The sequence below is a fragment of the Cucurbita maxima genome, unplaced genomic scaffold (assembly GCF_002738345.1).
Source record: "Cucurbita maxima cultivar Rimu unplaced genomic scaffold, Cmax_1.0 Cma_Scf00031, whole genome shotgun sequence".
Classification (NCBI taxonomy): Eukaryota; Viridiplantae; Streptophyta; class Magnoliopsida; order Cucurbitales; family Cucurbitaceae; genus Cucurbita; species Cucurbita maxima.
The window spans coordinates 371,253-398,404 of NW_019272047.1; the positions used below are offsets into that span (position 1 = coordinate 371,253).

The following is a 27,152-nucleotide window of genomic DNA, read 5'->3' on the forward strand; positions in this document are numbered from 1 at the left end:
ATTTGAGACGACACATAAAATAAAATAAAAAAAATTGTAGTTCGACTATTTATGCATCTAATGGTCAGAATCATAGCTCCACTAAATAACTTTTTACCTATGACAGGTTCGGTTTTGTTTGAGAACATTCATTTGGACTTAGTTGAGTCGGAAAAATATTTTGGAACAATATGAAATTTCAAATTGATTGAATTAGTGACCCGAGTAACTCAAATAGAGTTTAAAACCCAATCCAACTATCAAGTTGGATTGAGCTGGGTTGTCAGGTTATTCTTTTCCAAAAAAATTATTTAAAAAATCATCACAAATATCACTAACATTAGTTACAAACGTCAAATACTTTTAATCTTTATAATAATTTTAAAAGTAGGATAAGGTTAGATTAGTTTGTAATTATATTTTCAAAAATTAAATCCAATTTAATTTTTTTAAAAAAAAACTTTTTTGGAAAAATTGAAAAAAAAATATAATAAAGTACAAAAACATTTTAAAAATTAAAATAAAAATCAAATTCAATGAAATATATATATATATATATATATATATATATATATATATATATATATATATATATATATATTAAAAATGTGTAAAGCAAAAGGCTATCAAAAGAGAGAAAGGGAATCCATTTAAAGTGCAACCTTTAATATTTCCAAGGCATTTTTTTTGGCACATTGGCTGGTGGTGGTGGAGGAGACGGTACTACCCGTTAAGTTAGTGGTGATGGTGATAAATTCGGGTGGGCGACAGGCCCACATGGCTAACCCACCACGTCTTACTCTCCCACCGCTCGTTTTCTCTCTTGAAAAGATATGTCTGAGTAATTTAAGACTCGTGATAATCGTTTTATTTTGAATTAGGAACGAGTTATTTATATTTAACTCCTAATCGTAAAAGACAATTATGATTTACCACTTATAATCGGTGATATAATAAATAGTAAAAGAATTTTAAACGATGGTATCTTTTAGACATATATGCTTATGGGATGGGGTTGGCTTGATATCAAAGCTACCAAAACCCTAAAAGCATATCACTCTAAAAATAAATAAATAAATAAATAAATAAATAAATAAAGTTTTTTTATTTTAGGGTTTTAATTATTAACTCATTTGACAAAGAGTGATATCAATTCATTATGCCTTTAGGTTGCCCACTTACTCTCTATTGCCTTTTTTTTCCCCAAATGCTAGTGGTTCCATGTCTCTTTCTCATTCCTCTTATTATTTCTTTCAATTATTTTAGTTTCCAACTAAAACTCCACCATATTGCAAACCGCACCGTACTCGATTGGGTGTTGGAAGATATGACATTAAAAGTTGTAGAGCTAATCGTTTTTTATATTGAGCCACTGAAGCAGTGTGTCGGGTTGTAATCGAACAATTATGGAGGAATTGAATTAATGATAGTTTGATTCGTATAGATTGTAAAGTTGTTGGAACTACTTGTATTTGTTAGTATGTTTGTGAGATCCTAGATCCCACGTTGGTTGGAGAGGAGAATGGAATATTTCTCATAAGAGTGTGGAAATTTTTCCTAGCAAACGCATTGTAAAATTGTGAGGTTGATGTTGATATGTATCGAGCCAAAATGGACAATATTTGCTAGCGGTGGGTTTGAGCAGTTACAAATGGTATCAGAGTTAGACACCGGGCAGTGTGCCAATGAGGACGTTAGATCTCCAAAGGGGGTGGATTGTGAGATCCCAAATCCCACATTGGTTGGTGAGAGTCAAACACCAAGCAACGTGTCAACGAGGACGCTAGACCTCCAAGGGGGTGGACTCTGAGATCCCAAATCCCACATCGGTTGAAGAGAGAAACAAAACATTCCTTATAAGGGTGTGAAAATCTCTTCCTACCAAACATGTTTTATAATCGTGAGACTGACGCCGATATGTAATGAGCCAAAACAGACAATATCTGCTAGCGGTGGGTTTGAGCTATTACAAATCGTATCAAAGCCAAACACCAGGCAGTGCGCCAACAAGGACGCTAGGCCTCTTTCTAGCAAAACATTTCTTATAAGAGCGTGAAAACCTCTCTCTAGCAAACACGTTTTAAAATCGTGAGGTCGACACCAATACGTAACGAGCCAAAACGAACATTATCTGCAGCGGTAGATTTGAGCTGTTACAATCCCAAGAGGGCATGGATTGTGAGATCTCAGATCCCACATCGATTGACGAAAGGAACAAAACATTTCTTATAAGGATTTGGAAATCTCTCCCTAGAAAACGCGTTTTAAAACTCTGAAACTAACAGAGATCTGTACCATGCTAAAACGGACAATATCTACTAACGATGGGTTTAAGTTATTGAAGTGTACATAACAAAGATATTTTTTATCTATCGATTGTTCATTGGAACAAATCACACAATCTCCATATCGAAAGAATGTCAACCTTTTGACACTTTTGTCACCTATCTTTCACTCTTTTGGTATTATCCATTTTTATCGACTAGACCATAAACCAACAGCTAATATCACGTTTATACTTTTTCTCATAGTCAAAAGTTCAAATCTTCATCTCCACGCTTCTGTGCTCGTAAACGTGTATCAAAATTTAGAATTAATACCCATTTATTGTTGGCCACTAGGAAGATATTCTCCAATTGTCTCTCAAGAACGCTAGTGGTCATATTCCCAAAAGCTCAAACCTTTTGGTGTTGAAAGATGTTAGCAGCTAATTAACAAAAGGGCAACTTAAAACCTAAACTCCCTCTTGCCCTAGCATGCAAACCCTTCTCTTCCATGGATATCAACCCCACTCCATCTCCACCCATCTCCGACACAAACCACCACCACCAACCTCTTCCCTCGGCCGCCACACACGGCGACCCTTCACCAAGAAAAGCCCTTTCTTCCACCGTCGGCGATCGCCTCAAACGCGACGAATGGAGCGAAGGTGCAGTCGCCACCCTCTTGGAAGCTTATGAATCCAAATGGGTTCTTAGAAATAGAGCCAAACTCAAAGGCCATGATTGGGAAGATGTGGCTCGCCATGTCTCTTCAAGGGCTAACTTCACCAAATCGCCTAAGACTCAAACGCAGTGTAAGAATAAAATTGAGTCCATGAAGAAGAGGTATCGTTCGGAATCGGCCTCCGCCGTTGACGCCGCCGCTGCCTCCTCCTCCTGGCCGTTGTATCATCGCCTTGATCTCTTGCTCCGGGGAAACACTCAGCCACCTCCTCTTGCCACGTCGGTGATTCTGGTTGATGCGCTGCCGCCACCGCCGCCGCCTCCTCTGTCTCCTCCGCCCTTCACGGCGACGCTGAATTGTCTTGGATCTAATGGTGTTGATGGGATTATTCCAAAGGTGATTGATTTCTCTTTTGAATCACTTTTATTGGCTATAGCTCTTTGTCCCTTTTACTTTTTTTTTAATTAATAAAATTATTTACAAATTATATATATATTTTTTTAAAAAAATTAAACTTTTAATAATACCTTAAAACTTTAATTTTTTTAAAAAAATACCTTTAATCTAAAAAAATTGAAATTAAAAAATACCATTATTAATAATTTATTCCAAAACTTTTAAAAAAATATATTAATATCCTTAAAACTTTTAAAAAAAATACAAAATTACCCTTACCAATAATACATGGAAAGAATTGTTAGTACCACGTTTCTGAAATATCCATAAACTTTTAAAATTAGCATTAACACTATAATCTTTAAAATAAAGTTAAAAAAAGTTTTTAGCCTTAATACCTTTAAAATAATATATAAAGTATAGATACATCGTTTCTGTCCATATAAACTTTTATTTCTTATAAAGTTTAAGGGTATTAATGTCATTTTTAAAAGTTTACGAGTATTTTTTTTAAAACATAATACTAACTGTAACAGTATTTTAAAATTTTTCAAGAGTTTAGGGCATTAATGAAATTTCTAAAAGTTCAAGAGTGTTTTTGAAACAAGTTTAAAATTATTTTTGAAAATTTTTGGAATCTCAACCGTATTTTCGAAAGTTTTGAGGTATTTTTGAGACAAAACATGATGTTATGAGTTACAGGAGGATGGAGTTGATGAAACAAGAGTATCAGACAAGGAGGAAAAGAACAAGAACAAGAGCAACAAAGTTGTACTGGAGACAGACAGTAGCACACCAGCAATGCCATACAGTGACAACGAGAAGCTAAGATCGAAACAACAACCAAAAGCGAAGAAGACGAAGAAGAAGAAGAAGAAGAAAACGAGGATGTCGGACGAGCTGGATGAGATCGCTAGCAGCATTCGGTGGCTAGCTGAGGTTGTGACGAGGTCGGAGCAAACGAGAATGGAGACGATGAGGGATATGGAAAGGATGAGAGCTGAAGCAGAGGCTAAAAGAGGAGAAATGGATCTCAAAAGAACAGAGATTATTGCTAACACTCAGCTGGAGATTGCTAAGCTCTTTGCAGCTGGTGGCAAGGCTGCTGATTCTTCATCAAGGATTGGGAGGCCCACTTCATTTAATTAAACAATCATCATTAAATAAACCTTAATTTTATTCTTAAGAAGCAACCTTATTTTGTTCTTTAAATGGTAACTGGTAGGTGTAACCGTCTCGTTTCTCTTTCGGGCTTCTCCTCAAGGTTTTAGGTGGCACTCTTTCCTTCCACCCATCGATGTGGGACCGCCGCCCCCAAATCTACCCCCATTTGGGGTTTCCTTCCTCCCATCGATATGGGACCGCCCCCAAATCCGGCTTTCCCTTTCGGGCTTCCCCTCAAGGCTTTAGGGGGAACTCTTTCCTTCCTCCCATCGATGTAGGACCGCCCCCAAATCCACCCCCTTTGGGACTAGCGTCCTTACTAGCACACTGTCTCGTGTCTACCCCCTTCGTGGAACAGGGAGAAGGCTGACACATCGTCCGGTGTCTGGCTCTGATACTATTTGTAACCAGCCCAAATCCACCACTAGCAAATATTGTTCTCTTTAGGCTTCCCCTCAATGCTTTAAAACGCGTATGCTAGGGGAATGTTTCCACACCTTTTATAAATGGTGATTTGTTCTCCTCCCCAACCAATGTGGGACATCATAGTAGGGGTCTAAACGAGTTGGCTTGGAAAAATTATTTGGGTCGACCCGAAATTTCAGTTGGTTGGATTGGTGGTTCAAGCAACCTGCACATAGTTCACAACCCAACCCTTTATTTTTGAATTGGATTGAGTTGTTGGTTTGCTGTTTTTTTAGTTACTTAAAAAAAAAAATCTTATAAAAGTCAACTATCAAACATTCACAAGTCACAACTATTATTATAAACATCAAATACTCTTCATTTTCATACAAGTTACATTTTAGGTGTGTAGTTAACCAATCGATTGTTCGTTCTATTTTTGCCAATTTTTATTATATTTCGAATTTTGAGTCTTAAGAGGACTCTATTTGTAGTTCAAAAAGGACAGAGAGCCATGACAACTTCAAACCGAGAGGGGAGAGCAAGGCAATGGCTTCAAATGGAGAACAAGAAAGGGGAGAACGGGAGGCAGTAAACGACATGAAAGAGGGCAAGAAGCCATGAGCGATAGCGTGGAAAAGGGGGTCGATGCATGAATGACAGCATCGTAAGGGAAAACGATGTTTGAGACGAGATTAAACAGAAGCTAAAGAACGAGGGGTGAGGGCCTTACTCTTTAGGGTGGGTTCGATTTTTATCGAGATGAATGACACAAACGACATTATTTAATTTCAATATGAAATCACTCCCTCCATGCAAAAATTTTCAAAATTACCCTCTTTCTTTTTAACCCTAAAACTAATTAACCTTTAAAATCACCAAGGTAAAAACTTAATTAGCCCTCCCAAGGAGTAAGTGGGCCATGGGCCTTGGGCCTTGGCCCATAAAGAATTGGCTTAGGTTTGCCAAATGAATAATGAGATATGGAGATCCTCCACGTGGAAAAAAAATAAATAAATAAAAATAAATTTAAAGTTTTGATGTTAATGTTATTCAATATTAGGAAATCTTATAAATAGAAAATAAAAAGCCAACTTTTTACAAACTTTAATTAGTTTATTTTTTTTAGTATTTAAAAATGTTTTATCTTATTAATTTAATTCCCAACAAAATAATTGCCCGATTTTAATATCAAAGTGAAATAAAAATTTAAAATTTTAGAATAAAATTATTACTTATAAAAATATAAAGAGCATATAAAATAAAATAAAATAAAATAAAAATAATTTTCTTTACATCACATGGGCCAAATTTTTTATTGCTTAGAATTATAATTTTATTCCATGGGAATTCAATCATTAATATCAATTATTAAATTCAATAAAATAAAATAAAGTGGATAAAAAAATAATATCATGTCACTTCCAAAGGGTTTCATGTGATATGTTTTAAGAAATAATAAAGTTATCCAAATTTAATTTTTCTTTAATTGCTTATTAAATTATATTATAATGTTTTAAAAAAATATATTATAGAGAATAAAATAAATAAATATTAAAATTAATTTTTAGGGTTTTCTAAAATTTTGATAACTAGTCCCTACATAAAAGACTATTTATGAAGTTTTCACAGGGACTAAGGGTATTTATGTAAAAGAACAAATGCTAATTTAAACAGTGAAGGCCCAACCAACCGACAGGCCCACGGTCAACAAAATTCTGCCCATCAAGATACCCGTTTAAACCTCTTTTCTTTTTCCACCATCTTGCTTTTACCACGCACGTTCCTCGGCGCGTGTCATGCACGCGCATCTCCTTTAAAAGTTGTTTAAACTCCATATGGGTAAGGAGGTATTTTATTTTTAAAATTTAAACGTAAAGGATATAATTTTATCTTTTATCCTTTTATTTATATTTTTAAAAAAATTCAAAATTATATAAATCTTTTAAAAATTAAATTATTATTTTAAGTTAGAAATATCTGTTTAAATGAAAAATTAAAAAAAAAAAAAAATCTCATTAGCTAAAAAAAAATTATATTAGTTCTTTAATATAATTGAATAATTTTGTAGAAGGAAATTTATTCATTAGAAATAATTTTAAATAATCGTGCCCGACATAGAATTTTTGTCTAATTCCTGCCAAAATGAATACAAAATTCTGCAAAAGTCGAGAATGAAATCGAGTTTTCGACGAGAAATCTTTGCTCGATACTAGCTAAAATGAACATAAATTTTTTGGAAAAAAATCGAAAATGGAACAAATTATATAATAAAGAAATTCACTTTCATTTTCACAACATTTCTAACCTCCTTCATTTTCTACATCGAATCTATATTAAAAATCTCTAAAATCTCTCATAATTTATCTTAATAAACAAAAAAAAAATGCCGTCGCCGGAAGGTACAATGATCCGCCATTTCCTTCAAACGACAATGTTTCCGACGCCGATATCGGAGGGAGAAAAGGCGAGGAGTAGCAGAGCCGCCATGATTCCAACCGGAAAGAAGAGAAGCGCAATCGGGGGCGGAGGTAGTGGCGGGAGAACCAACGGCAGAACGACCATGGAAACCGCAACGGCGGCGAGGACGAGAACGGACACTAAATTGAAACAACGTACCATAGTAATCGTCGTACGATCGGCGATTTGATCATGTCCCTTACCGACAGCAATGCGTGTGAAATGAATCCGGAAAAGACGACGGCGGCGATTTTGATTTTGAATTTGTGCGGCGGCGGCGATTTTTTGAGAGGGAATTAAGGGGGAGGGGGGTTTATATAGGTGTGGGGACGTTCTGGGGGTTAGCGCGTGGAAGTATCTATGGACTCCACGAGAAAATCATCACCGCCGTTTGAATTTCTACCTCGTGGGACCCACCGATTTTTTACTTTTTTTTTTTTTTATTAATGAAAAAAATTATTATTATTTATTTATTTTTTTTTTGTAAATTTATTCGGAGTTTTCCTAGCTAATCTTCCTATCTTGACCGGCTATAATGGCAAAAGAAGAGTTAGTATCCAAGCTAGGATGGTATCGAAATTATATCAGTGAAAACCAGCGTCCTCACTAACACACCGCTCATTGTCTGACTCTGACATCACTATTATAACAACTCAAGTCCACCGCTACTAGATATTGTATGCTTTGACCCGTTACGTATCGAGAGGTTTCTACACCCTTATAAGGCTTACCTCATTCCCCTCTCCAACTGATGTCGAATCTCACAATCCACCAACTTGGAGGCCAACATTCTCATGACACACCACTTGATGCCTGACTCTGATATCACTAAAACAGCAAAAGTCCACCGCTAGCAGTAACGCGTCTACTAGGGAAAGGTTTCTACACTTTTATAAGAATACTTCGTTCCCTCTTTAACCGATGTAGAATCTCACAGACACGATGGATCACTTTTGCCCTAAGTTAACGCATAGCAATCAAGACATTGCTTCACCTCGACACTCTGACTAGGCAAGCCATCCAAATTTCGTATGAACCAACCTCCAAATAACCGAACACGTAACATTTTTGTAAAGATAAAAACATTAATACTAAGTTGAAATTCTTTATAATCTAATGTCTTATCATATGTAATAACTTATTACATTACATGTGAATATATACATACATATATATATATATATATATTGGGAATCTGGTTGGAAGAGAGTGTGTCGGGTGAAGAACCGAATCGGACCGAATCAAACGGACAGATCCCGATATATTCATCAGATTACGTTTCGGTTTCAAGAACACAAATTAATTAATTAATTAATTAATTAATTGACACCTTACCAAAACGAAAAATATTATTATTATTTTTTAAAATAAAACATTAAAGCTTTTCGCTTTTCAGCGGTTCGGTTCTTTGAATCGGGAACAAAATGATTAAATAATTAAATTCATTGAAGAAAACGACATCGTTTAGGATGCGGATGTCTAAAAAAGACCCTTAATTAATTAAATAATTAGTTGAATTGAATCTCAAACATTATAATAATAATTAACAAAATCTTCTCTTGTTTTTTTAAAAAATAATATTTATATTTTCAAACAAAAACGTAATATTCCATTATATATATTTTTTATCTTTTTTTGAAAGATTTGATTCCAAATATATTTAAGTTATCTAAATTGATTTTCATGTGAGAGAAATATATTTTTTATAATTATATGATTATTAAATTAATTTGTCAGATTATAAATTTTAATTGGGGTTTTTAAAATATTAAAATTTTAAATTTTAAATTAGTAGTGTTGCTCGAGAATTATTTTATAATATGATATAAATAGAAATATGTGACGTATAATTAATGTATTAATTTATATTATCTTTTTCTTTTGAGAATAAATTAGATAGACCGAACGTGTAGCTAAGAGATAACTCAAACTAACTTAAAATTCAACATTTAAATTAATTGATTTTTTTAGAATGAGAATAATGGTGTAGATTTACAATTATACCCTTAGCGTTTCTAATCAAATCTCGACCCAACTAATTTAAGATTAAAAAAAGCAAGAGCTTACTATTCACTCTCGAGTGTGAACCGAACTAGTCCCGTGAAGTTCTTTATATAATTGTCTAGACCAAGACAATAGAAATCTTTACGTCTGAATTAAGGCCCGACTTTACACGTTTATTTCGTACTTTTAAGTATATATTTATTTAAAATATTTTCTCATGAATTAAATTAGACTTTGTTCCTCGTCGTTTAATAGTGAGCTATTGACTAAGAAAGGCGGGTCGTACCAAATTTTAAATATTTTAATATTAAATTAAATAAATTGTGTTATAATAATTTGAACTTTACACATTCATAGAACAATATATGTGTAGATTCAAATTTCAATTAAAGACAATGAATTGAATATAAGGCATGTTCATTCAAGTTCCAATGAAAGTCAATCAATTTAATTAATTGATATATTTTCTTTTTTAAAAAATATAATTATTTTATTTTTTAAATGATTAAAACTAAATTTACTAATAACTATAGCCGTGTTGGTAAGACTAGAGAATTCGATCGATCTCAACTAAATTTATTTATTTTTTTTTTTTTTTATGCTAATGGTGGACTTGGGGAGTTACAAATGATATCAGAGCCAATGAGGAGGTTGTTCCCCGAAGAGGGTAGACACGAGATGGTGTGCCAATAAGGACGCTGGTTGTTCCCCAAAGAGAGTAGATACGAGGCGATGTGCCAATAAGGACGCTGACTGTTCCCCAAAGAAGGTAGATATACGAATGTTTAGTGTTTAGTACTTTTCTAAGCACGGTTGCACATAATCCATGCACATATACATGGGTTTGTTGACATACCCCCTCAACTCTGAAGCAGTTCACCAACGGAAAAGAAAAAAGCACGAATGTGTCCGTATATAACATGCTGGAGAAATAATTCATGATCATATAACATACAATATACGTGCGGTCCCACATTAAAAATCATGGTTCAATGAAACGATACACTCTTTTATGAGACATGCATACATATTCATGGTAATAACACGTAAATAGGGTCATATGGTACGTGTTGTTCATGCATTAAACAATTTCATCCAACCTAGCTTAAATAGTAAGTTCACTTACTGTTTACGGCTTACTTTGGTTCTCTTAAACTCACCTTAGTTGATCGTCCTTGAGATATTCGATTCATTCAGAAAATCGAGCTTAAATCCTATTCATGGATTGTCTAAAGTAGTAGGTATACTAACATTTTCTTACCTTAATTACTCCAGAAACGGTCAAAACGAGCTAACTAGACTAATTGAAATTGAGTCGAGCTAAAGAAGACGACCAAAGACCTTCTTTGTGAGATCCTACATCGGTTGGAGAAGCGAACGAAACATTTCTTACAAAAGTGTGGAAACTGTGAGACTGGTGGCGATACGTAACGAACCGAAACAGACAATATCTACTAGCGGTGGACTTAGGCCGTCACATTTTTTTACCAAAGCATCTAGATTATGCCCTTTGTTGCAAAAATGGATTAAATTATTTAACACATGTTAAAAATAATTTAGTGTAGGAAAATGTATATAGAATAAAGTTAAATAAATTAAAAAATTACAGTATGGTATTTTTGTAATAATCATAAGATTAGAGGTCATGACCAACATCAATATTGACTTTAATAAAGCAACCTTAATCAATTATTATATTTTCATAACTTCTTTAAAAAAATGTAATTAATCATTTTTTAAAAATTAAATGAATATTATATCTATAATCTCCTTATCCAAACATTATGTATTTAATATAATTAAATTACACATAAAATAAGACCAAAGCTTATAATATAATATCATCTTAAAATTAATAAAATTAAATGAATAATTCTAATAATCTCATTTACGTACTAAATTAAAGATTTATTTATTGTTAATAATTATTCAAATTAATTTAAAATATAGTTTTAAATTATAAAAATATTATCGTCACGTGATTCGAAGCCTTGTCGAATATTGACTCGTGTCGATGATGATGTAATATTTTATAAAATATAAAATAAAATAAAATAAAATAAAAAGATAAAATTTAGGGTTGGTTGGTGGAAACGAATTGTCGTAATAGTGAAAAATGTGTAAAGGAAGGAGAATGTGATTTTGGGGAATTTATTGGAAACGACAAATCGTCTCAATTCAGTGCACAAGTTTTTTGTTTTTGTTTTTTATTTATTTATTTATTTTAATTAGTGGCGGCGCGTGGTGTACACTCGCCACTCAAGAGAGTTGCAGAGAAGATAGAGAATAAACAAGTGGGTAAATTTCCACTCCACATGGCTGCCATTTCGTTCAATTTGACTCTCTAACAATTCACGTGAATCTCACGCGCTCCTCACCCTCTCCTCTAATAATATTGATTTTAAAGAAAATAATAATTTAGTATTTAAATTTTAGTCGGTAATAATTTATTGGTTGTAATTTTATTTTTTTTTAACACATTTTATTTAAATTTAGTAGTATATTTTGCCCAAAAAGGACTAAATTTTTACAAATTTTAAAATATATGAATTAAATGGAATAAAAATCATTTTTGTAATCTAAAAATAAACCCGACATCGAGAAAATTACGAGAGTCTAGAAGGTAACGATGAACTATACTGTTATTCATACCTCCATTTTACTTCTATTATAAAATTGATGAAACCGAAAAAACCCGAATAAATGAAAAGAAAAAAAAAATAAAGCAATGTTAGGTTTTAAGGTTGTCCCTTCTCATATGAATAATAAAGATTCTTGTTTTTTTTTTTTTTTGAAAAAAAGAACAAAAAATGAAGATGAGAACTCGAGAAATTTTTCCGACACCCATGTCGTGTTCGAAGTAGTTCTCTTCATATTGATGTATGAGAAAGAGTTTTAAAAAAAATATAACTTTCTATTTTTTTTAGATTTAAATACTTCAAAAAAAAATCAGATTTTAATGTCAATTTCATTACGTCAAAGAAATGTTTTCAATAAGGATACTTCTAGAGTTCACGTTTTCTATAATCTTTTCATATCAAGAAATAAGTAAAGAAGATGAATTAGTGTCTTCTATTTTTTAGAGCTCTAAAATCGTAAACCTATTCTATATGTCGATTCTAAAATAAGTAAGTTAAAACGTTGAAGGCTTCGAAAGGTTCGTTCTTGCATTTGTTTTATGTTTTTCATTGGCTTTCTTCCCTCGTAAATGAGAATTTTTCTCTAAGAATATTTGATTAGTGGTTAGAGGCTCGAGCTAGAAGTCATAATGGAAGATTTCTCATCTTAAATATAACTAGGTTGTTCATTCATTTGACCCGACTAGCTCGGACTACAAACCCACACTACAATGGTCGAGTTGTGTTATTTTTTTTTTTAAATTGAAAGTTTGGTTTAGTTTGCACGTTGACATCTGGTTGTATCAACCAAACCAACCCGAAATAGAGTTCACAGGCCAACCCTAAACCCTACTTTTAAAAAGATTAAGAGTATTTAACTAACCGATGTTAATGATACGTTGTGACTTGTAAATGTTTGATATTTATGCTTTATAAGATTTTAGTTATTAATGTAACATGTATACGGATAAGTAAGATTTTTTTAAATAATTAAAAATAATAACAACCAGTTTTCAGGTTGCTCGAGTCACCAACCCAACCCAATATTTCAAGTTGGTCCAAAAAATTTCCAGTTCAACCTCACCGAACTTGTATACACTCTTAAATATAACACGAGAAAATTATTTAACGTCATTTCAATGTGAAAATAAAAATTTGATGTTTGCTTTAGAAAGGGTAATAGTTGTCAATTTTTTACATTCATTTTTTACTTTAGAAAATTTCATGTTTGACTTTAACCTTAACCTTTAACCTTTAACCCATTCATTTCATAAGATCCAAATTGATTTAAATCAAAATTTTTATATTGTATTTTGTTATGTGTTCTATGAATAAACTTTAAGTACAATTTTTTCGGTTAAGCTGAACCTAAGAACGACGGGCTAAGATGAGCTTAGAAGCATCAAGTGAGTCTGAAACTGTAAACAGAATGTGAATCATGAATGTCAACGAGGAACCAGATTGTATGAAATTGTTTGAGGCATGAATAACACGTAGTTTGTAACTCTATCTACGTGTTATTAATCATGTTATGATTTTCAAATGAATTTTGTGATGCATATACTTCATGTTTCTGTTGATTATGATTGTCAGTGAGATACCAGTTTAATAATATGATATGTGTAAGATCCTACATTGATTGAAGAGAAAAACGAAACACTTTAAAAGAGAGTGAAAATCTCCTTAGTAAACATTTTAAAAAACATTGAAAAAAAGTCCCGACAATGTGTCAAACAGAGGCCAAGCCTTGAAGAGGAGTAGACACGAGATAGTATGCCAATTAAAGACACTAGGCTTCAAAGAGAGATGAATTAAAAGATCCTAATCCCACATCGATAGAAGAAAGGAACGAGTGGCCAACTACTACGCTAATCCCAAAAAGGGGTGGATTGTAAAATCTCACATCAATAAGCTTTGATGAACTGTGTAATAATAGGTAAAAGACCTGATTATCATACAAAGAACACAAAAATACATACTATGAGTGTTCTAATTCTGGGCAAGTACAGTATACATTACATTGCTTACAGATGATTCTATCATTCATAAGCTATCAAAATACTTCTAATGTGCGTAGGATTAGTATCAACAAGAGGTCTGGCTGGGTTGGCTTGGCTTCTGTCTGGTAGGGACATACTAACAGTCCTCATCCATCATGAAATTCAGCTCAGTTGGGGGGGTAACCCTCTTCCGTATAAGCATTTCAACAGTTGGACAAACCCTTTTTCTCCCACCCCTTGGCTTCGAGCGGAATCGCTCGTCAGCTACTTCAAAATCCCCCTGATTCCAGAGCAAAACACTCCGTTAATCATCTATCTAAAGGTCAAAAGTATACGAATACACAACAATGGCTAATGCTAACTTACATCGGTGTAGACATGCTGGCCACTTTTCTCGTGATTGTCTCTAACATGCTTGTACCCAAATCTCATGCCACAACCAGGGAAACAACAAGCAAAAGGTTTTTGTCCCAGATGCACGACCTTTACGTGTTGTCGGAGATTCGAACTCTAGGAGATTAATAACGAGGGAGCATATCAAAGATCGTTCCAGTCTAAAGAAGAACAAAGCTCGGAGATGTTTGCAGAGTTTGAGCTACTTACTGTTGAAAAGACATTACTGCAGCCCTCGTGCGTGCATCGAATTGTCGTTTGCAGACCGTCACTTTCATGCTTTTGTCGGAGATGTTGCTTGATGTTCTTTCTCAATTTCTTTTCACCACAAATCTCACATTCAATGTATTGGTGGCAGGACTGCACATGAGCCTTGAGGCATTGCTTGTTCGTAAATGTTTTCATGCAACCCAGTTCAGAACAGCATGCCTCTACCGAGTCTAGCTTAGCTACGGTACAGTAAATTTCAAAATTAATACATGATACGTCAAGTCAAACAGTAAAAATTTAGTTCTAATAGAAAGGATTGGGATCAACCGTGGGAATCTTCATGCTTTTGCAGTTGAGAAGCATATCTGAACTCCTTTCCACATCCATCTTCCGAGCAAACAAAACGCTTCTGACCTTCAACTTCAGGAGTAGAACCTTCATGGAAAACTTTCAAGTGTCGATTCAGACAGGATAGATATGCAAATTCACGACTACAATTTTCGATAGGACACTTGAATATCATTCCTTGATGCTGGAGAAGGTGTCGAGTTAAATGATCCTTTCTTCTATAACTCGCTTCACAACCATCTACGGTACAAATATACGGCCTCTGCATTAAAATAATACAATAAAATTGGTCAACTTTACGTTAAGTAACTAAAATGTAACTTCCCAACATTCTGAATTACTCGACTTCAAACCTCGAACTATAGTAGCGTGAGTGAGGCCCCTTGATGGAGCTTCTCAGGAGGTCTCCCAACCTGATACTGATCCAATCAAGCTAGGAAAAGGCAGCCTCATACATTTTGGAGTTCTTAATGTGGGATCCAATGCTTCACGCTGAGGTATCCAGAATCGTTCATATTATGTTAATATATTTAAGGATTTTCCTGCAAAACCAATGTTCTTCAATGCAAGAGAAAAGATAATGAAATGACAGGTAGGAATTCAGTAAGAACCTGTGAATAATTCATAATAAATGAAAACTGGGCGAAGAACATGTAATTAGGATGGCTAAAATAAAATACCAAACACAGGCACTTGATTTAAGCATACGAAATTGATATTGAACATCTCAAGATACCTCGAGCGAATGGCTTTGCATATGTTGCTTCAAGTAAGCAGGCTTTTTGAAAGCAGCGCCACATTCGTGGCAAATATTGGATTTTCTGTCTTTCGCCTTATCATCTCCATCATCCTTATATTTCCCACTCTCCATCTGGAAAAGAAACAAGATTGATAAATAATGCATTCAAATTAACGGTTAGCTTCTCCTAACATTCAAACGAATACTAAATGATTCCTTTCAATAAAAGGAAAAAAATCTGTGAGCTCCCACACCGGATGGAGAGGAGAATGAAGCATTCTTAAGGGTGTGAAAACCTCTCCCTAGCAGACGCGTTTTAAAACCTTGAGAGGAAGCCCATCAGGGAAAGTTCAAAGAGGACAATATCAGCTAGTTGTAGGCTTGGGTTGTTACAAATGGTATCAAAGCCAAACACCGGACGATGTGCCAGCAAGGAGGCTGAGCCCCAAAGAGGATGGACACCAGGCAGTGTTACAGCAAGGACGTTGGGCCCTCAAAGGGGGTGAATTGGAAGGTCCCACATCAATTGGAGAGGAGAACAAGTATTAGCAAGAACACTGGGCCCGAAGGGGTAGATTATGAGATCCTGTATCAGTTGGAGAGGGGAACGAAACATCTTTATAAGGGTGTGTAAACCTATAAGGGAAAGCCCAAATATAACAATATTCGGTAGCGGTTGGCTTGAACGGTAACAAAATCTTCGTTCCAAACGATCCTAGTGCTTCAGGATAAAACCCTCATCTGTCTAATAACTCCCCTAGTCCGAAACACAACATGAACAACAACTCCTACCATGATTTTACTCGTTGCTAACTTTGAATTGACACCCAGATCAAGATCTATTCTTATCAGTACAATCAGTCAATAGCGATGTAAACGAACAAAATTCCTATCCGAGAAGATTCAACCAAATCTGAACAGAACATAACACAAACCTTCTATTTCTTTTCCTCGAATTCGGAAGGATTTCAAATTAAATCTCACCTAATTCCAAATTTTCCCAATTTTGAAGTTGATTCAACTAACGAAACCAAAACGAATAAACAAAAGAAAAAACATATGATCCGGACAGACCTTAAGAATGAGCAACAGATGGATAAAAGGCCACGGCAGAAGATGGGGTTGACTTGCCGGCGAGAGGCGGCAGCAACAAGAGAAAAAAGGAAGTAGCGATGTCCGTCACTGTGGATTCAGCTCCCAGCTGTGTTGCTCGGCCGCTTTCTTTTTCCTCCAAAATATCCGGAAGCTGAATATATATAGAGAGAGAGAAGAGCGGTAAAAAACCCTAGAGTACCTCATACGTGGATAGTGGGCTTCTTCACGTTTGGGCCCAGGCCCAATACAGTTATGGATCTCAATCTGCAGATTAATACTTCAGGCCCTAAAGTTAGGCCCAATAACTATTTTGTCTGTATTAGTTGGTTCACATAAAAAGCTCAATTAGATCATATCAGTTCTCTCTCTATTATTCTTTTAGAAAAATAATTTCAATTATTTATTTAAAATATCATCAGTAATTAAGTAATTAAATATTATATACTCCAATGACTCTGACATTCCTTTGCATCTTCTACGATATGGTCACATTATTCACTCCTCACTACTTAAGAGTGAAAATACGAATCATTTCAGCTCACTTTGTCATCACTTAAGAGTGAAAATACGATTGAGCCACCGAAAAAGAAGCTGCACCTTTCTAATATAGGTAGTAACGTAATTTTTTAAAAAATTTCTTAGCTATCCTATCCTTAGGATTTGTCTCATTCGGATGTGGTTTCGATTCCTTCATGTATCTCTCCTATACTAGGATGTCACAAATAGTGTCATATGCTCGCATTCAAATGCACCCATCAGAATTCTCCCATCATTTATGGTGAACTTTTGAACTTTTCGGGATCGAGAAGATTGTTATTATTGCTTTTTAGCCCATTAAGTATAATTGTTAGTCTTATAGTTTTAAAACACGTTCGAGGAGTTTCATTCCCTTCTCCAATTGATGTGGGATCTCACAATCCACCCTTATTGGAGCTTAGCGTCTTCGTAGGCACACCGCCTCATGTCTAGCTCTAATACCACTAGTAACGTCTCAAGTCTACTGCCAGTAAATATTGTCCGTGTTGCCCATTACATATGGTTATCAACCTCACAGCTTTATAACGTGTCTGTTGTGGAAATGTCTCCACACCCTTATATAAAGAATGCTAAGGAATGCTTTGTTTCCTTCTCCAACCGATGTCAGATTTCACACCCAAGCTTGTCCGCTTTAGCCCCTACATAATTCCGTCAACCTCACCGATTTAAAATACGTCTGTTAAGGAGAGCTTTCCACACCCCCTCTCCGACCAATGTGGGATCTCACATCCAGCCTAATGCTAGTAAATATTGTCAGTTTTAGCCCATTACATATGTTTATCAACCTCACAGTTTTAAAATGGATTGGTTAATGAGAGGTTTACTCACTCTTATACTCTTCGTCCCAAATTTAGTCATTTGATTTTTTTTTTTTATATATTTATTAAAAATTTAAAGTTTCAAAAAATATATATACAACATGTTCTTAAACTTTCAAATCTAATATGCCCTTAAAATTAATAAAAATATCGAATAAATCTCCGAACATTTAAATTTGCCTATTATATAACTTATACGAGAAAGTTTATGGATCGAATGATTTTCATTTCTTGGTTCAAATGAGTCGGTTAAGAACTTTAAAGATATTTAGGTTAGAATAAGATATTTTATAAAGATTTTTTTTTTTTTGTTACAAATATGTGTTATTTATACGTAATTAGATATAAATTAACACATTTTATTTATACCTTATGAACGTTAAAAAAAAACGGGTTTTATTTATTCTTTGATGGTCAGAAATTAAAATTATTTTGTGATTTAATTTTAATTATAGATTTATGGAAATATTAAACTTATATTAGTTTGTCAATATATTTAAGATGAGTTTGACATTTACTTAAAAGATAAGATATAAATGCTTCCATACACATACACACATGACCCACAACAATAACGACCTTGTGAATATAATAATACAAAATATATAATTACACGTTTCAAAAATACTCCAGAACTTTTAAGAGTAATCTTAAAAAGTTTGGAGATAATCCACGAAAATGTGGATAGACTATTTTCGTTCATATTATCTACGATAAGATTTTTTTTTTTAAAGTTTTTATATATTTGAACGGTGAGATTCCAATCAATGGGAGAGGGGAACGAAACATTCCTTGTAAGGGTGTGGAAACTTCTCTGTAACAAACACTTCTTAAAACCATGAGGATGATGATATGTAACAGGCCAAAACGGACAATTTCTAAGAGTAGTAGACTTGGGGCAGTTACAAATGGTATCAGAGTCCAACATCGGAGGTTGGACCCCAATGGGTGGGTTGTGAGGTCTCACATGGGTTGAAGAGGGAAACCAAACATTCATTATAAGAGTGTAGAAACCTCTCCAACTATGAGGACGACGAGGATATGTAACAGGCTAAAACGAACAATATCTGCTAGCGGTGAACTTAAACAATTACATGAACTCAATTCAACCTTAACTGGAGATTCAGTTGAATTGATGAGTTCTTTCGATCACTAAATCATTCGAACACCACTAGTTCGATCTCGACCACCGAATGGTTATTTCAACCCCGAATAAACTCCGTATAAATTACTCAAAATTCACTATATTAGATTAAAAATAATATTATGATCACAAAAGAAATGTGACAAGAAAAATCCACGTCACATTTTAAAAGTATAACGTAATATCGAATTTACAGTAGAGCACTGAAACCTGGCATCTCAGTTTGCGTTGAAGAAGATTCATGCAAGAAGCTTTGGAACATTTCCGCAAAACTCGCATCAAAGTTCTGCATAACCAAATCCTCCGGCGGAGCCACCGACGACTGATACGCCGCCGTTTCGATCTTTCCCGCCACAAGCCGATGATCACAATCGGTTAAATCGTCATCGCCGAGGAGTTGATAATCAAGGAACGCCGACGCCGATGTCGACGATTGAAGATTATTCCGATCACTGGAGGCAGCGGCGGCAATCAACTCCATGAACCTCTCGGCGTCGGAATCCAAGCCAGTGAGTTTCTGGACGAGAGATCGGAACCTGGAGGCGCTGGTTTTCACCTTCATCGGATTCGAAATGTACACGACTTTGAAATCGGCGGCTGCCGATTTCCTAGATCGGCGCTTCGACTGCTGCTTGGCGGTAAGATCCATCAGATTCCGAGTTTTGTGAATGATTTTAGAGTTGAAGGATGGAAGTGTGAGGCGGTGATTTATATAAGAAGTACGGAGGCGAGGAGAAATTTTCTCGGGAAACAAACAAAGGCGGTTTCCGGGAAAATGTTAGGGTTGGAAAATTTGGGGGAAAAATGAGAAAAGGGAAAATTCCCAATGAAAATGAAACACACAGAAACCCAATAGAAGCTTCTTTCCACATGTCCTTAAATCACCCCTAATATATATATAGTTAATATAAAATAAATAATAATTTCTTAAATTAATTTAATTAAAATTAATCATTAATTTAGTTCTTTAGTTCAGCAGACATGCATTATTAACCGGTACATCATAAATTTTAATATTATTTAGGATAACTTAAATTGATAAATAATGATAATTTTCTTAGCTTAATTAATTAATTAATTAATGCGTAAAATATTGGAATAGCTGATAAACTCGAACATTTTTTTTAACTAAAGAAAATAGAAAAAAATAATAAAGAATTAAGCCACGTGCGCAGCCATGTCTGACTTGGAATTCTAGGTTTCGGATTCTGAGAACACCATGAATACGTGTCCCCCAATCCATGGCTGACGTGTAAAACTACCGTTTGGGACCTTTAGCTTTTCCAGGTAAGAGTATAAATCTAATTTTAATTTATTGCACTTTTATTTTTTTTCCAAAATTAAATTAATTTAAAAAAATTATTCATATAACTTATGTAATAATATTTAGACATATTGATTTAAAGGTAGTGTTTTTTTATCATTTATAAAAAAAAAAAAATTCAAATTTTTTTTTTTATTTTCTAAATATTTTTAAAAGTATTTTTATCTTTTAAAAAAATTTAAAAATTATAATTAACATTTTTTTTTCTTATTTTAGTATATATTCATCTAATATTCCTTTCAACTCATCTAATATAAAAATAAATATATTCTCAGTCACGGTATACATGTTGAAAAATAAAAAAATATAACATTAAAAAAACATTTTTATTTAACTTGAGGGCTAAATATAAACTTTTTGACGAATTTAGAATAAAATTAGTTAAATTTACAAAGACTGAAATTAAATTAAAAAGCATTAATAAAATAATTAATTTATAAACTTTTTGGTTGAGTTTTTTTTTTTTTTAATTATTTAAAAATTCTAATCATTACAAGTCACAATCGATCACTAACATCAGTTCAGTTAAGGTTACCATGCATCACTAATATCAGTATGGTAAGGTTAGTCGGGTTGACCCGATGAAAATACGTCAATCGAAGAATTAAACCAAATTTTCGATTTTCCAACAATTCAACCCAATTTAAATCGAAAAAATCAACATAAGTTTGGATTGAGTAGTCTGAATTGGTCAGATTATCGAGTCATATGAACACTTTTAACAACTAATTTATAATTAACTTATAATTTATAAAATTTTGATATTTGACGTTTGAAACAATATGTGTGTGGATATTGTTGCTCATCATTGAGATAATCCCCCATCAAATTTTATTTATTTTATTATTATTATTTAAAAAATAAAATATTGGACTGATCCTTTCCATTTTTGTTTATTGATGACCTGTTCACTTTTAACAAAGTTTGTAGGAAAATAAGTCAAAAGTATATAATAATTTGGTTTATTTTATATAACACTATAGTTTTATAATAATATCAATTTGACCGTTTGAAAATAGTATTAAATAAAGTATAATAGTTGTTTTAAAAGCTAAAGTTCTAAATTTTTTAAATAACGCGAGAACCAAACTTTTTGAATTTAGACTGTGACACCGAGTAAAGAAGGGTACATACCGAACCCACATTTGAATGAAACCGAACCCACATTGAGAAATTTCTATGTTGAGTGGTCTCGTTGGATGCATGTGAGTGAAGACAAAATATGTTGAAAGGACCTATGTTGGTTTGTGGGCATAGTCTTCACTCTTGGAAGCGAGAATTAGGTAATGTGACCATGTCGCAAGAGATGCTGGAGTCATCAGGTGTCAAATCCGGATTCTGAATTCTGATCCAAATCATGAGTGTGAGTCATTATATATAGATGGGGCACCCACAATTGAAGAAGGCAGTTTTGAAGAGGCTTACATGTAGGTCACAAAAACCCTCGTAGTACAACCAAATGACATCGAACAAACCCTTGTGGATATCGATTCATCGTGGAAAAACAATTGCTACCTCGACTTCGCTAGAGAGGATTGTTTCAACCATCGTGGAATCGTTGGACACTGACTTGATCGTTGTCATTCGTGGTGTCAATGGAAAGTAGCTATTGAAAATTTGCGTCGATGTTTGTGGTGTCAATGTGAAGACGTCGTCATGTCATCGCTCGCATGAGTGCTTTGCTCGTGTCATCATTGCTATACAAGTTTGGTTGTGTGGTCATCGTCGAGTTCATGAGCTGCTCGAGTTGTCGTTGGATAAGAAATTGGCTGAGAAAATAATAAGCGAAATGAAACATGATCTATGTCATAATAATTGTCGACAATATGTACTTATCTTTATAATAATATAATTTATTTTATGAATCATCGATAAATCAACTTGAACATAGTTCGATTGGTTGAGTCATAACAACCTCAATCCACAAGACAAAGATCTAAATCTTGTCCTCACACTGTGTTAAACTATTAAAAAGAATAAGATCTATATTGTTAAGAATGAGAAATAGAATTGAGATCGAAAGTATGTATTCTCATTGATATTCATAACCTTTAAAAGGATACCAGCTACCAACTAATATTTCAAAAATAAGAAAAATATAAATTAATTAAATATTAAAAATAAAATAAAATATATTCTCTAAATATTATATCTCAACATATATTATTAATTATTATTTAAAAAAAAAACTTCTAGAAAGGAAAAAGAAAATACTTTCAAAATACCATGCTTCAAGGGGACGATTATTTTATTTTATTTATTTATTTTATTAAGCTTCCATGCATCACTGCCACGTCAGCAACATGATTCTAAAATTAAAAAAACGAAACCATTTTTTAATTAAAAAACACCAAAATTATTTTTACTTTCTTTCCACGGAATTAATTTAAGAAATAAAATATAAAATAAAATATGAACATCCCAAAGATTCGGAAAGGAAATTAGAGGGCACTGTGGAATTTGGAATACCAAAAAGGAGACAATTCGGAGCTGTCTATGTCAAATTTGCTAGCATCTCAAGGGCATCCATGGAATTATGAAAAATTGCGTGCTCGGTATAATTTATTATTATCAATTTAGTCTCTATAATTTTAAATATTTAAATTAATTTCTATAATTTAATAAAATTCTAAAAAAAAAAAATAGATTCTATTATACCAGGAGTATTTTCTTGATTTATTAAAATTTATTAAATTATAAAGACAAAATTCTAACTTTTAAAAGTATATTGGTTCGATTTTCGAATGTGTTAGAAGGTAAATGAGGCGGGAATTATAATTTGTTAATTTCGATAATTTTTTTTTATAATTTGAGAAAGAGATTAATCCATATTTATTTGTTTAAATAAATTAGAAAGAGTATTGAGGGGGAGTAGACTTTGTTTACACAAGGGCATTTAGGGAATAAATCAATATTGAGGTATATTGAATAAAATTAAAATTAAAAAAAAAAAAAAAAGGTCAATTGAGTAAATCAATTATATCCAAAAATTTAATTTATTGACTTTGATTTCATAATGCAAGAATAAAAGATTATTTCAAAAAAATCATGTTCACATTTAAAAGTTTGTAAAAAATTAAAAATTATTTCAATTTTTTTATATATTTTTTTTATAGTTGAGGGTTTTTTTTTTTTTTTTTTTAATTTTTTAAAATTTAAAGATATTTTAGAAATAAAATACTAATATTTTTCTTCTACATACTGCACACTACTCACATAGTCATCATACTGACCCTCTTAATTGCACACGAGAACGTCGCTTGCTTGTTATTAATTTTGTTGAATGATTATATATATCTTTAATATTGTATTAAATGATTATGTATCGTGAATAAATATAAATTTATAAAAAAATTTAAATAACTCAACCACTGGACCCAACCCGAAAATAGAAATATTATTTGTAAATATTACCGATTTTAATTCTTTAAATATCATCTTATCCGCTCTATTAAAAGTATTATAATAAAATAATAATATGACCAAATGAGGGGAGAAAAAAATAGAAACACGAAAGCTTGAAGGCCACATTTTGGGTCAAAACGAAAAATGGAAGAAACTAACCATTTCGCTTTCAAGTTGAGAAATTATGCAATGTAATCACATGTTATGACCAAGAATTTCAAGGGTAAATTTGTCTTTTATTGGTTGGACGAAACTAAAAGAAATCAAAAGAAAAATCGAGCATGTCTCATCGATAATTGACATGTACTCCTCTCGTGATTAAATGTTCAAATCTTCGTATTTTGTATTTGGATAACAAAATTACTCATGGTGTTGGGTCTCACAGGCCCTACCTTGTTTCGATTTGATTAGGTATGGAGTTTAAATCAGAGATCCTTTTGGGTCCGAGTCGATGAAGGGGACAATATCCAAGATCCCACATTGGTTGGAGAGAAGAACTATACATTTCTTATAAGGGTGTGGAAACGACGATGATACATAAGGAGCTAAAACGAATAATATCTATTAGCGGTGGACTTGGGTCGTTACCAATGGTATTAGAGTCAAACATCGAGCCGTGCACTAGTATGGATGCTGGACCCAATGGGTAGATTATGCCCGTAAAGATGTTCTGTGGAGACTGGAAAATTAATGAATAATTTGTGAGGTTAGATACTCGAACCTTTGACTCGAAAATACACGTTCTACGCTAATTAAACGATGTTCGTTCGGGAGAAATAAAACGTTAAATAGAAAAATTTATGCGTAATTTTTTTTTTTTTTTTTTTTATAACAAATTGATACAGAAGCGACAAGACACCCTTTGAAACATAATCAATCAGTTAGGCAGCTAAGGTTATCAGTCATATCTAAAGTTGGAAAGATTTTTGGTATATGTATGCACAATCTATCAAAATCAATGTCACAATCAACCATTTCCAAATGCATGTACTTAAAAATTACTCTAATTTACAAATTTATTTTCTAAAATTTTGAATTTTATGTTAATTTGGTTTCTAAATGTAACGGCCCAGTTCCACCGTTATTGTCCAAGCTTTCCATTTCGGGTTTTCGTTCAAGACTTTTAAAACGTGTATGCGAGGGAAAAGGTTTCAACACCCTTATAAAAAGGTGTTTTGTTCTCCTCCCCAATCAATATGAGATTCTCACAATTCACCCCCCTTCAGGGCTCAGCGTCCTCGTGTCTACCCTCGTGGCCCAGCATCCCCGTTGGCACTCGTTCCTTTCTCCAATCGATGTGGGACCCCTACAAAATCCACTCCCTTTAGAGCCAGCGTCCTTGCTGGCACACCGCCTCATGTCTATACCCCATTCGGAGAACAGCCTCGTTTCTTTCTCCAATCGATGTGGGACCCCTACAAAATCCACTCCCTTTAGAGCCAGCGTCCTTGCTGGCACACCGCCTCATGTCTATACCTCCTTCGAAAATCAGCCTCGTTCCTTTCTCCAATCAATGTGGGACCCCTACAAAATCCACTCCCTTTAAAGCCAGCGTCCTTGCTGGCACACCGTCTCATGTCTATACCCCCTTCGGAGAACAGCCTCCTCGCTAGCACATAGTCCGGTGTTTGGCTCTAATCCTATTTGTAACAGTTCAGGCCCACCGCTAGCAAATATTGTCCTCTTTAGGCTTTCCCTCGATGTTTTTAAAACGCGCTTGCTAGGGAGAGGTTTCCACACCCTTTATAAAAGGGTGTATCGTTCTCCACACCAACCGATGTGGGATCTCACAAACTTTTAAAATTGCTACTTTAGTCTCTGAATAGTTTTTTGAAATTCACGGATTTTCTCGACTCAGAATTAACATTCTAAGGTTTCATTAGACATAAAATTCAAATTTATATCTATCAAAATGTGCCAAGAAACTATTAAATACAAAATTGAACGCTTAGGGACTTAATAGATATTTTTGAAAGTTCAGAAATCAAATAGATACATATATCAAAGTTCAATGACTAAACTTATATCTAAACTCGTTTATATGTCCTCGAAACTCAGACAAACACATGTAATTAATTTGCATTCTTTTATTTCTCTCGATCCTATTATGCAAGCTAGGTAAAATAGAAAACGAATCTAATTATCCATACACCGAGACCGCTACTTCTCTATTTTATCCTCGTACCATTCTCTTCTTGTTTGTTTGTTTGTTGTTTGTTGTTTTTTTTTTTTTGCAAGATCGTAAACCTAAAGTTCGTTTCTATGGACGTCTATATGTTTTCTTCATACTAGATTTGTAACTCATTCTTTGTTTGGGTCTATGCAGCTCATTCCATGTTCGATCTAAGTGAAGCAACAAGATAAATATGTGATAGAGGATTTGAATAGAAATGAAACATTTTTTATAAGTGTGTGGAAACCTCTCCTACACGTTTTAAAACCGTGAGGCTGATGACGATACGTAATGGGCTAAAGAGGGCAATATATGTTGTGGTGGGCTTGGACCGTTACAATCAATGAATCAGAGGACAAATGCGTAATTTAGATAGAATCCCGTGTGTTTTTAGTATCATGAATGTCATACGTGAATATAGTTACAATCACTCACGCGAGAATACTTGAAGACTATTTTTATACTCACTCATGTTACTTTTTTATTTATTTATTTATTTATTTATTTATTTATTTATTATTAAGATGATATATAAACGTACAAACCTGTGTAGAATACATTTATTTCAGTAAGATTATAGAGGTCGTGTCGAATGGGAGCTTCCTAGGATCGTAAAAACGGCTAATTTCATGCAACTTTAAAAAGATCATTTTTTTAATAAGATATGAGTTTGTTAGTTGAACACGAACTCTCGACAATGGTATGATATTGTTCACTTTAAACATAAAGTCTCATGATTTTGATTTGGGCTTCCTAAAAAAAGACTCGATGAAGAGAGTATTATTTGATTATAAACTCATGATCATTCTCTAAATTAGCAGACGTATAGAGTTTATTATTTTATATAATTTTGAACAAAATAGTTCTAAAATCTTATTTTATTTTAGCATATATTAAAATATTCTTATATATATATATATTTATTTATTTTATATTTAAAGTTTTCATTTTTTTTATATAATCTTTATTAAAAATGGTAAAAAAAAATCTTTAA

The 27,152-nt window shown here is 33.4% G+C and overlaps 3 protein-coding genes across 3 annotated transcripts; 1 reads left to right on the forward strand and 2 right to left on the reverse strand.

Moving 5' to 3' along the window:
• Positions 1-422: 422 nt before the first annotated feature.
• Positions 423-20,127, reverse strand: LOC111466446 (sigma factor binding protein 1, chloroplastic-like). The gene is made up of 3 exons (XM_023111104.1): positions 19,429-20,127; positions 10,279-10,287; positions 423-439 (listed from the first exon to the last, which is right to left on the reverse strand). The coding sequence occupies exon 1, from the start codon at positions 19,903-19,905 to the stop codon at positions 19,447-19,449; it is 459 nt and encodes a 152-aa protein (XP_022966872.1). The 5' UTR covers positions 19,906-20,127; the 3' UTR covers positions 423-439; positions 10,279-10,287; positions 19,429-19,446.
• LOC111466444 lies at positions 2,564-4,510 on the forward strand. The gene is made up of 2 exons (XM_023111101.1): positions 2,564-3,321; positions 4,024-4,510. The coding sequence occupies exons 1-2, from the start codon at positions 2,755-2,757 to the stop codon at positions 4,468-4,470; spliced, it is 1,014 nt and encodes a 337-aa protein (XP_022966869.1). The 5' UTR covers positions 2,564-2,754; the 3' UTR covers positions 4,471-4,510.
• Positions 13,903-16,884, reverse strand: LOC111466445 (transcription factor IIIA-like). The gene is made up of 6 exons (XM_023111103.1): positions 16,737-16,884; positions 15,660-15,794; positions 14,903-15,185; positions 14,576-14,814; positions 14,339-14,482; positions 13,903-14,252 (listed from the first exon to the last, which is right to left on the reverse strand). The coding sequence occupies exons 2-6, from the start codon at positions 15,792-15,794 to the stop codon at positions 14,109-14,111; spliced, it is 945 nt and encodes a 314-aa protein (XP_022966871.1). The 5' UTR covers positions 16,737-16,884; the 3' UTR covers positions 13,903-14,108.
• Positions 20,128-27,152: the final 7,025 nt, after the last annotated feature.